The following is a 12,204-nucleotide window of genomic DNA, read 5'->3' as shown; positions in this document are numbered from 1 at the left end:
TTTGTTCACTCAGAGTCCCTTTTATCTAATATTAGATTTTGGTTGAAGATCTGATAACATTCTGTGTCAGAAATATGCAAAAATGCAGAAAATCAGACAGCAAATACTTTTTCACGGCACTATAATTTCCAAACCTTGGCTCCATTTTTGAGGCATGGTGATCATGCAGTCACAAAGGCAGTTCTTTTCAAGAGAATAAACTAGATAATGTATTTTTTGTCTTTTCACAGAAAATAATACACTCTAATACATTTGCTGCCATCAACTCACTTGAAGGATAAACTTGCTTATGAACATGTTCACATGGTTAGGACTTTAAAACAAAACAAATGTTTGATTATAAAAAAACAATTTCACAATGTTATTTCACAAAGTATTCTTCATTCTTCAATTGGGTCTAATTGTACTTGCCTATGGTAATATCATTGTTACATTATAAGCAAGTATGAGACAAACTTTACAGTAAGGAATGTGGAGGCTATGAGGCATCAAATTCCTTCGCCGAGTCATACAGATCTCACTTACTTTGCCTTCCTTTTAAAATAATAAATAGCTAATCTGCCTACAGCCATACAATCTTGGCTATTGATTTTGTCTCCAAAGCTCAGTAAGCCTGGTCTTGGTCAGTGTGTGTATGAGAGACCAAGGTGCACTGGAAGTGGCATTGCTGGCTCGATCTAGGAAAAAGATCAACCAATACCTCAACTGGGCACTGCCCAGCGTACTCTATGGTGTTTCAGTGGTGTGTTTCTACAAAAGAGAAGGTCCCTAGATAAAATCCAATCTAGGTTAACTACTTAAAGTCTCTAGGCTGGCAAATTCCACAACCATCATCATTCTTCAAATAGGAAGAAGAAAGTCACAATATTTCATTTCATTCCTTAATCACATCATTGCCATTTAACACACAGTTTGAGGTTTTGTCCAGAGAAACATACATGTGCAGTCCCTTTGGTTTTTGGCAAGCTCAAAGCCGGGTCGACATTCGCAGGCTACCCCACCCTTGGGCGTCTCCCTGCATATATGGGCACACCCATGCTCTTTGTTCATACAGTTCATCCCATCTGCAGAATAAAAAAGAGAGAAAGGGTTAGGGTTAGGGTTATGTTGTGAACAGGCCATAAACACATATTATCACTATTGCATTGTCAGCACAATCTAAAAAGCTTGGAGAGAATCCAGCCAGCTAGCACAATTTGGGAGTTAGGCTGAGGTTTTAAAGCATCATAATTTACAGCAAAGAATAGGCGCTGGGTCCCATTACAAATACATTTCAGTCATGTTCTTTGGAGTAATGTGAGATTTTTATGACCACCTAAATTAGTTTAACATTTCTCCTACATATCTCTTGCACAGGGGACAAGAGACTAAGGGCCCCATTCACTAAATGGCGGTTTAGCTAAATGATTCATTTGTAAGTTTACACAACACGCAGAATTCAACATGCGGAATTGGCATGAGGTTAACACACAATGTATGATATATATATATATATATAATATATATTATATATATATATATATAATATATATATATATATATATATAAAGTAGTGCTTGAAAGAAAAGGTAAGTATGATATGAGTTTGTCACAATGACAGCGACCAAGGAGCACAGAGTGAGGAATCTAAAGTTTACAGACCAGGAGCTAAATGTATTAGCAGAAGAGGTAGTGGGGTATTAGGAGAGGCCTTTTGGTGCTGAATGAACTATAAATATTTGTTCTTTCAACTTGACCTCCCTCTGATTTATTTTGTAATATTAATCAAAAGTCAGCAAATAAATCACTCAGTCAATTAAAAGTTCATTATTTACATTTCATTTACTTTCATTGGCGAAACGTGACTTTTTAACATTTTATGTCATTTGATTGCTTGTATTTATGACTGTACCTCTCTCTGTGTATATTCATTTATTGGACATTTACAGTTTATTTTGTATATTTTAAGCATCGCCTACTTAAATATCACAAGTACTCGGTGACTATATAAATTTATTAACATAGCCGACTGTCTGAGGATGTACGATTACATTGTAACATTAGAACTCAAGTCGCTATTGAAACAATCTTTAAAAATGAAACAAACTTTTGCTGGAAACAAGAGTCGTTCAAAATGATCTGTTAGCTGCAAAAAAAAAAATGAACAAGAAGACAAAACAGATTTTTTTTAAAACAACCTTGAATGAGATATTCAGCAACATTTTCGAGTTTTGCAAACCTTTAAAACGTATGTTGACACGTTAATTACAATGACATGTAATTCGCATTGACTATTTTGCTGCCTTTAATCCCAAAATATTAAACACAGGAGAACCGTTAACTGTAAAACTGAAATGACAAAACAGAAGCTATTGTGTTTTTCTTTATAAAAGACACTTTAGGGAGAGACTCTCGTCTGAGTGTGTCACAGTTAGGCATTGTTCCACAATTCAGGATTTTTTTCATTAAAAAACTTTGTAATATTTCATTGACCAGCCGTTGTATCGGTATGTTCGCTGCACTGAAGGCTTCCACTAATTCAAGTGTGTTCACATTACGTGTTTCTCCACTTTCTGTGCTGTTTTTAAACAGTCCTGTGATTGTGACCTGCCTGTTCTGTAATTGTTTAGCCTGAACTGCAAGTCTGATTTTCTTGTTTTTGTGTACTGCCCTGTCAAGATGCTTGTCAATAGTACCTTTTCTTAGATGACCCAAACACACATTATAAATTCTCCTCGTTTCATAGCTTGAACGCAGTCTTCTGTTGAAATTAATTTAGCTTTTTGATTTGTCAGCTGTCTGCATTTTTATGTTAATCATACACCTCAAGCTAATAAATCAACAATATCTAAACAGCCATTTTAAACTTCCCGGCTCTTACTCGCAAGTTATGTCATTGTACAGTATGAGGAATTCACCAGTCATGAAGCAGGTATTTGTTTGACCCCGTTGCCATAGTAACCAAATACACAACATTGATGCCAGACTGTGTACAGCTACTGTAGCGCTGCTTCTACTTGATAAAAGTATGAAATGAACAGGGGAGGTGAAGAGTAATGTAAAATACTGTAAGGATTTCTGTGAAATTCATAATATTGTGAATTTTCCATGGCCCTACATTAAGGCTAGTATGATTGATCTGTGCTCAATCTGTATCTAGTTATTACCTCCTCCTCACACAGCCCTAAAATCTGCCTGGTCTGAAATACTCTCTCCCTCTCTTTGTCCTGTGCAGCCCTTCTGTTTGTTCTATGACACCGCCTGGTTTTAATAAGAGGTACATCTAACACACGCTGAAGCACCTAGTAAAGTTAGCGCCCTTAAGTGAATATGGTTTGCATATCAAATACCTCCCTCCCGGTATTTTGTGACGTAATTTGCATGCATTTCCATCCATTAACATTATTCATTATATTTAAATGACTCGAATGCTGTACTTTTTCCACACACTTTTTCCACGGCTAGATTGCCTGCCACTGGTTAGTGAATACAACAGGTGTACAAAGCACGCAGTAAAGGGGATTACTGAGTGCAAAACACATTATTGCCATTTAGTGAATTAGGCCCTATAGTTTGGGTTGGCTTGCAGAAGACAAAGCAATATAGCCCAATTATGTATGAAATTCAAATACCACAGAACTCTGCACACCAAGCAAAGGGCTTGGTTTCCTTACTGTTTTAAAGCAGCATCAAAAGGGGGTCAGATTTTTTTTCAGTTAGACACAAAACACACATAAAATGCTTATGAAAGTTAAATAGGCACAATAATATTCTTCCAAATCAGCCAAGTAAATTACTGTTGGTACAGAATGGTACAGAACCCAGTTTTTCATTTACTATAATATTACATTTTTCCATCAGATACATAGTTCTAGTATTTATTTATTTATTTAATTATATTTTTGTATTGATTTTTTGTATTGTAGCTGTTTGTAAAGTTCCATCCTGCTGCTTTCATAAGTAAGCTACTCTATTATGTATGGCAGGAAATAAATATCCCTAAAGGAGACATGAGAAGGGGGAATATTATGAAAGTGTAATTAAGCTCATGATTCATTCACACAACATCACATAACAGTCCAAGGCCAAGATCAATAATGGCTATTGGCCTTGGCTATTGGCTATTTTATTGAAAAAAAAAGCAGCATGGTTTTTCACATGAATTCAGGTGAACAGCAGTCTCTCTACATTCACTACTGGTCTATTGAACAGATGAATGTAACAGAACTAAACCCATTAACCTCCACTGCAATTGTCTGTTTCTGAAACTTCCAATGTACACCCCCATGAGAGACTGTCAACTAATCCAAACCTAACTTAATAGAGGAGGCTGCAGATTGAGGCTATCATGTTGAAGGTATTTGGTTTTGGACATTTAACATAAAAAGAAATAGAAGGTAAATCGGTTATACTAGTCAACTTTAATATAATATGGCTATTTACAACAGCAAGTATATCAATTTAAACCAATACATTACTTTTGTACTTCAGTATCAATCATGACAAATGTTTTCCATTTCATGACATCAATAATGACAAATGTTTTCCATTTCTTATTGTGTGAAGTTCTTTCATGCCATTCAAAACCCAGACAAGGTTAAAAAAGCAAACATATTGAAAAAGCATAGCCCATGTCAACCTCAATTATCTTAAGTGTTAATTTATGGCACTGCTCTGTGGTGAACTAATGTCCACCAGGACTAAAAAGCTATTGTGCACATTTTCATAATTTTTTGTGTATGCAATCTCTGGGATGTGTTTTAAATCCAGTCACTAGTTGAAGTATCCAAAACATGTGTTTATAGCTTTTAAGATGCAGTATTTAATTCCAGAAATGGCCAGTTCAAGGGGTGAAATGCAATCAAGCACTATACGGAACTCTTAGTAGTAGAAAAACAAAGAACTGTATTTGTATTTTCTAATTAGCACTTACCAGAGAATGTTTCCTTTGTTTCAAGCACTTTGGGATTGGTACCAGATTTATTTGCCAAGTGTATACGTTTATTATTATTATTATTATTATTATTATTATTATTATTCCTAGAAAAAATTTACTAAAATCTTGTCTTAATGTACAGTTTCTACTTCAACTGAAAATATAGCTCCACCTGGTTATTTCACCCCTACTACCTTTATCACCTCATTATACAGTACTGATGTTTGACTATGTGACGGGGTACACTGCGTCCTTATGTGTATTATATTATTTGTTGTATTATTATTTAAAATGTATTGTTTATGTGTGTAAAAACACAATGTTTTGTTCTTGTTGTCTAAATGGGGTTAAAATTCTCCAGATTGTTTGATGTATTACTAATTTGGAGACGGTCACATGTATAAAACTCTGCAGCTTTGGCTGATCGAGGTTAGTGTGTTCACAGACAGAATGAGAGTCATGAGATAAAGAAACTAATACTTTAAAACAATTACTACCTGTGTTGGTTTTACACCAGCACTATACTTGTTTGGTTTGTCTCTATCTGTTCTGGCCACCGTGACATTTTGTTTGTGTTTTGTGAAAGTGTTTGTATTTTACTGAAACCTTTTGTTTTGTTTATTTATTATTAAACCTGCGCACCAGCAAATTTCACTCATCTTTCCGTGTCCGGCTTTTCCTGACCTGACATCATCGCACGAGCCATCGTTTCACAGAGTGGCACAGTCTTGTATTAATTATCTACTACATTCACTACCTACCCTTAAATCACAGAGCTTCTCTCCTCCTCAGGACACAATGGGTCAATTGCAACAAACTTGCAAGGTTAGTACGGAGCTGTGTACAGAGCTGCATACTAAGTTGCGTACTAAAAATGTTTGGAGGAAATCCTTTTAGGATTAATAAGAACTATAAGAAATAAGAAATATTGTACTCCATCTACAGTGACCATAGCTTTGTAAGAAAATAAGGCCTAACATATGTTCCCATACCTTAAATATTAAATGAATAATGACCCTTAATCAACCCATCACCTGACCTTGTGACATAGAAGCCACTCGTGATAGGCGAGCAGCAAGCCCTGTAGAGATTTTCTTTTCTATTTTAATGCACCCTACCTACTAGTGAGGCCATCATGCATAATTTCAAAGTTTAAATCCTGACTAATTTCAAACCTGTTCTCATCTATCTAGCTGAGGACAGGAACATTTTGACTAAAACATTTGAAGAGATGAAGAAACCTACAGTCCTACAGCATAGGTCATGTCAATAATATATAATAATAATCTTAAAGGCACATGAAATGCACTTATTTTTTATTTTTTTGTATTGTTTTAGTGTTTCAACAGAACACATTATAGCATCAAAATAGCCCCCTCCCCGTGAGTTATTCTCTTTAATTTGGTTGTTTATATCTCCAGTGTGCTATTCATAGGAGGGTGAATAATGTCAGAAGAGTACTTTGCCTAAAGATGCAGTTTCTAAATCATTCCAATCATCGAAAAGAAAAGGTCATGGGTACATCTCAAAGGGACACAGTCTGCCCTTTCTCCTCGGGCACAACAATGCCACAGAATGCATTCTTCTAAATAGACTGTTGCCATGGAAATGCCTTCAATGTAGTTTTTTGCATCACTGTCATTTAAACACTTGAGGAACACAAGTAAGCTTTTCGGTGAACGTACGAAGAGAACAATTATCTTTTCTTTCTCAACAGCAGAGCAAAGGCTATTTTTCACCTCATTAATAGAAAATAATATGGAAAGGGATCATAAAAGGCAGTCGTGAGAGGCACGAAGAGTCCTATTAGTAACAAAGGCCTTTTTTTCCTTGCAGTGAATAATTCCAACCGAACATGAAGAAACTCGGCCTGACTAAATTCTTCATAAGCTTTTGATGGTAAAACCAACATTTAACTAGTGGTTCCCTTGTATGTCCTCCTCCATGGAAAAACACAGCCGTCTTTAGCTCTAACAGGACAGGAAACCCTCAGAAATAGTTATCCCTGTCTGTTAAAAATTATTCTAAACATTATTATTATGTGGACAATGAAATGTTACTTTGCTTTGTGGAGGTTTCTGCCAAGTGGATGTTCAGATTGCCCAGCAAATGGAGTGACTAGGTCTGAATTAAAACACAATAACAATGCATCTATAATGCATCTATATGCCATCAATGCTAAACTCCAATGTATTCAAGGACTAGGAGATTCTTACAGACTACTGGGGGATAACTGACTCACACCTTTTTCATATTTCACATTTTTCAAAGGCACTTTGGTATAGGTTCTGAAATCTAGCCCGTTTGCCCAACTTGTTGAAAATGGGCTGTGATTTCCCCAAAGTGGTGCCCTGTCCAAAACAGAATTGTGTTGCTTTTGTAAGTTTTAGCCACTTTTCCACCAGTACAGAGAGATTTCTGAGTATATATTGTGAGAAAGGGTAGTCCTGGGGAGCAAAGGACTACAACTCCCAGAAGGTCACATGCTGAAAAGCCACAATTTCAGTAATTATGTTATTGTGTTAATTGTTTTATTAGTAATTATTCCCTGCAGCTGGCTATCATTGTAAATTACAGCCAGGTGCAGGGTATTTAAAGAAAGCAGCCAGTCTGTTCTAGCCTTTTTGAGTGTTCGTGTGAAACTGTTTTTGTTGAGTTTTGTTTCGTCCGGTAAACAGCTTAGCTATCTGGCTTATTAGTGTATGTTCCAGAGTGTGTCAGTTATTGCTCATAAGAGCTAGGTTTTTGTTTAGTTTTGTTTGTTTTTATTATTAAAAAAATAGCGCATCCGCGCTTTAAAAACCTCCATCTCTGCGTCCGGATCCATATTTAAAGGGCGAAGTGAACCTCAGCCGCAAGGCTCGTTTACAATATTTAAAGCAATATTTAAAGATGCAATTTAATAATCTGTGCAACCTTTACGAGCCCCATATTCCAATTAAGAAATTGGGTGTTAAAATGTGTTTATTCGCTGCAAAATACTGAAAGGTAGCAGCATCCAAAATATACAAGGAAGTTGACAGGGTTAGGTGGGGGCCATGAAATGTGTTCAATCTGACAATTTGAAATACCTATCGGTCTAGATAAATGTAAAGTCCTTTACCATTGTTTTGATATTAAACCATGCATATTAAACCAATGTTTTTCTTTCATGAATTCAAAACAGTGTCAAATCCAGTTAATGTAAAAAGTGAAATTTTTCCAGCTCCCTTTAGTCTCCTTTTTCTTGAAGATGAGGTGATCCTTAATGTTTTGCAATGACCACAAGAATGAATAGGCACGAGGCCAAAAAGCCTTAAACCTCATCTCACGAAATGAGCAAAAATGTTCAAACTGAGCAGAGAAATACCAAGCGCAACACTTCTATCAGATCATTGGTGTTCGCAGCCAGCCTCAGCCTCCTGAGAGGAGAATGAGATCATGAAAAAGCTAGGTAAAAGTGCAGCCAACATTACAGTGGATTAGTAGTTAAGAGGCTGCTGTTTAACTAAGCTTAGTTAATCAGTTAAACAATGATTTCCCCACTGTGGTCCAGTATTCACCAAACTATATGCTGTACAAATATATAATAGTTTGATGTACAAGGTTTCAAAAGCTGCCATTTGTTTCCTTTTATAGCCCATAACTATTTATTTCCCACCGTTGTTGGACTAGCCAGGAATGTGGATCAATATGTTCTTCAAGTTAAAATCTGTTATATCAATTCACTTCACATATATACCCCTCAGCTGTGAGCAGAAATTCCCTAAACACAGTGGTTCAGAGACCTTGTGGCTCCAGGGATTGACAGACACTGTTTGGAAGGTTTTTTCTTGTAACACATTACATAAAACATGTTTAAAATACTAATTTCCAAGCTTGTAAACCAACACAGCAGGTGGACTACAAATATTTATTCCTTCCACCTTAATGCTCCTGATAGTAGTGTACGTGTATAGGCCTAAATTAACTCACCGGTCATTAGGAAGCTTATCATGGGTTTTAAAGCTACAATACTTAAAACCACATTAACCCTTTGCGGTCCTATGTCGGACCAGGTCCAACATTACAATTTTCCCTTTCCAGTCTGATGTCGGACCCTGTCCGACATCATCCAAAAGACATAAAGGACAGGTCTCTATTCGTTTTTTCTCTGGAAACAGCAGAGAGAAAACCTTTCAATGGCCGAGTGAGACCGATAGGAGCCGAATGAAGCCGAAAATAAATGGTGTATTTCATAGCCCCATGCACTACAGAGATAACACAGACATAAACAAAAGAGATAGCAGCTTCCGCATCCAGTGCTCAAAGAATATCACAGACATTTGAGCTTTTTGAGATGTTATAGTAATAAAATAATGACTTGGGTCGCATTTTTGAGGAGTTTGGTGATAAAACGAGTGATCAGGATAGGATCTGTCAGTTTGCACGTCTATAAAGAGGTATGTGAAAATACAGCGAACAAGGGGTAGGGCTTGGCTGGAGATACAGTACTGAGTGTCCTTTTGTGTGTCCAGCACGTGTAAAATAAACAGCACGTGTGAAAATAAATCGGACCTGACGCGCCTGACAAGCGCTGAATAAATGGACTGCAAACAGTTAAAATGACCTAAGGTGAAAATCCCCCAGGTCCCCTAAAATAGCTGGCGACCCCTGGGAAAGTTAGTCTCTTTACAGCAACATGGGTCATTTATGTGTTTTTTTTTTTTTTTTTTTTAGGTTGTTTTTGAACAAATGATGATGATGATCCAATTTATTTCCTATTTTATTAATTTGATTTAAAAGAGGAAAAACAAGGCAAAATAAATACAGTACATACACTAATGTTCAAGACCACAGAGCACATACAATGTAGGCTTCCCTATTCTGCTCAATCAAAATCTCCATACCTCTTTACTGAACCACTAACCCCCCATTGTTGGTATTAAGTTAATAATTTATTGTACTACTTCTTCTGATTCTGCTTTATCAGAGTTGATACAAAGCAATGTGAATTCAGGTGTGTATTGGTGTTCAAGACCATGTGGGCAAAGTTGGCCCTTCAGGTTCCATGTTTGGAGTTGAAATTGTCACTAAAAGGCGATCAATTTATATTATGTGTGGCTGTGGGTTGAGGAAACATAAAAACATTTCTCAATGCACAACAGCTTCACACTCAAAGTTACACATAAAGTTGACCTGGAGTGGCTTTGTATGTTTTGCAATTAGTGGAACATGATTTAGAAACTCACTAATATTACAGATGCTTTAGCGCAGCAAATTCCTCTACTTCACGCCAAGCAAAGATAGAGATCTGACTGTCGTGACCACTTGGATATCAGCAGTTGAGAGAAAGTAATAAGGTCTCTAGAAGAAGTAGAATTTGTTGCTAAAAAAAAACTGTTAAAAGTTTGCACAAGTGGATAAAATGAATTATCAGTTTAGTAAAACCATGTAACTCATTAATTCCATCACACAAACTGAAGTGTAAAGGGAAGCTTATATTTTAAAAGGTGTTTAATAAGAATGCTCTACTTCCCTCCCCTCCCCCCTTTTGCAAATGCCATTTTAATTGAAATCTGTCATTCTTCCCCTTTTACTAAAATCCACAATGCTATAGGTACTGAGCCATGAATTTCAATCAGGTCTTTTCTTAAAAAAACAGCCTGCATTTTTGTTGCTCCAGTTAAGATGTTATCCCTCCCCCTCTTCAATGACTTCACTTAAGTGGAGTTCAGTTTACTATGCACTGAGCATTAAGCTGGACTAACGAGAAGTATTAAACAGAAGGGGTGAAGAGAGAGCCCTGGGGAATGGAAATCACACAAGGTTAGTGGTGCTTCAACTCATTTAAGGTAACCTTGGCTGTATCCTGTTGAAAATCACATGGAGCAGACAAGTGCTGGCACTGATTAACCCTTTCCATTTATAGAAACTGACACAAAACAAAATGACGATTGCTGTTCAAAATTTCATGACAGCAAATGCCTCTGCAGGTTTCTTCAATGGGCTGTAGGATGCCAAGATTCATGGGCTGATACCTGGAATGTCAAAACTGAATGATAACAGTGAGAAAAAAGGGTGTCAAAGCCTCAGCTTCCCACTTACTTGACAGTGATACTGGGCCATCCAGCTAAGTGTTGAAGTAATGTACAGCCCACGACCACAAGAAACAGTCATGACAGGAAATAAGAGTTTAAATGTAGAAAATTTATATGATGGCGTCCAGCTGTAAAACATGCAATAGCCAAGTGACTTTGACCGTCAAACCCCGCTCACAAAGCATGACTGTATGTATTGCATCAGAATGTATTGCAATACACAAATCAGTCTGAAAGAAAACATAGGGTTTGTTTTAAGCTTTTCAGCAGTTTTTGTTTTGATTTGGCTCCATTATGTCTGCACCTCTTGCTATTTATGTTTCATTTATATTTTGTTATTTGAGCAGGCTTCTTTTACAGTGAATCTTTCCATTCACCAGAGTCAACTTTAGCTTCAAAATATTAGTTAAACAAAACCAAAGGGCTGACCAAAACCAATCTTCACTGAAAAATAATATTTTTTACATTGCAATGAATCTCTTCCTGGCTAATACTGACATCACCATAAGACATGTACTTATGTCTTGACTACAGAGCTTGAATGGTAAAATGTTATTCTTTTACATATTATGGGCTTTTAAGTTTAATTGGTATTACCACATTTTTCTATTGTTAAACCTGCTCTTTTCTTTCTGAAAATATTGTTCCATTTTTATAGTAGCATCATTTATTTAGCACTGTCTTTAGAGCTCAGATATAGGACATGTGGTGATGCACAACACTTGTGTAACTTTTTAAAAATTGCACAAGTTGATGTCTACCAACACCTGTCCAGGGTGCAGAAGTATCCAGAGGCTACAAAAACAATATCTGCAAAATGAAGTACTGCACGCAAATCATTTTGTAGTATAGACACTGAAATATTATCCTAAGCTAACTGAAGTCTAGGACTAACCCCCACACTTTTTATATTTACAGTATACTAATAACACCTTTAGTAAAGTGACCAGGCTTTAAGAATAAATAAAATGTTGCACTGCATCTTTGGACAGCTTAGTCTGTACATTTTTAAAAGAAGGTCTCCAGGGACTCGTTTCAAGAAGATGAGTTGAGAGGTACCTTAAGCTTTTTTTTAACACTACGCTTTACTGTGCTGTGACTTTTAGATCCCTTTAGCTGCAGGATATTTGAGAGAGATTCTAAATACAATGGTAAATATTAACCCTGTAATTCCTGGACTAGGCATTCGGGGCCTCTTAATGTAATGTAATGTAACAATAATATTTTGCT

At 36.5% G+C, this 12,204-nt stretch overlaps 1 protein-coding gene across 2 annotated transcripts in view; it reads right to left on the bottom strand.

Moving 5' to 3' along the window:
• Nucleotides 1-12,204, bottom strand: part of LOC121319633 (signal peptide, CUB and EGF-like domain-containing protein 1) — a 138,422-nt gene that overhangs the window by 78,053 nt on the left and 48,165 nt on the right. For both annotated transcript variants that reach the window (XM_041257242.1, XM_041257244.1), the window contains exon 5: nt 939-1,064. In XM_041257242.1, the coding sequence (XP_041113176.1) occupies nt 939-1,064 (126 nt within the window). The remainder of the gene's footprint in view (nt 1-938; nt 1,065-12,204) is intronic.

Source organism: Polyodon spathula, chromosome 8 (assembly GCF_017654505.1).
Source record: "Polyodon spathula isolate WHYD16114869_AA chromosome 8, ASM1765450v1, whole genome shotgun sequence".
Taxonomy (NCBI): Eukaryota; Metazoa; Chordata; class Actinopteri; order Acipenseriformes; family Polyodontidae; genus Polyodon; species Polyodon spathula.
This window is presented reverse-complemented; position numbering and strand designations above follow the sequence as displayed.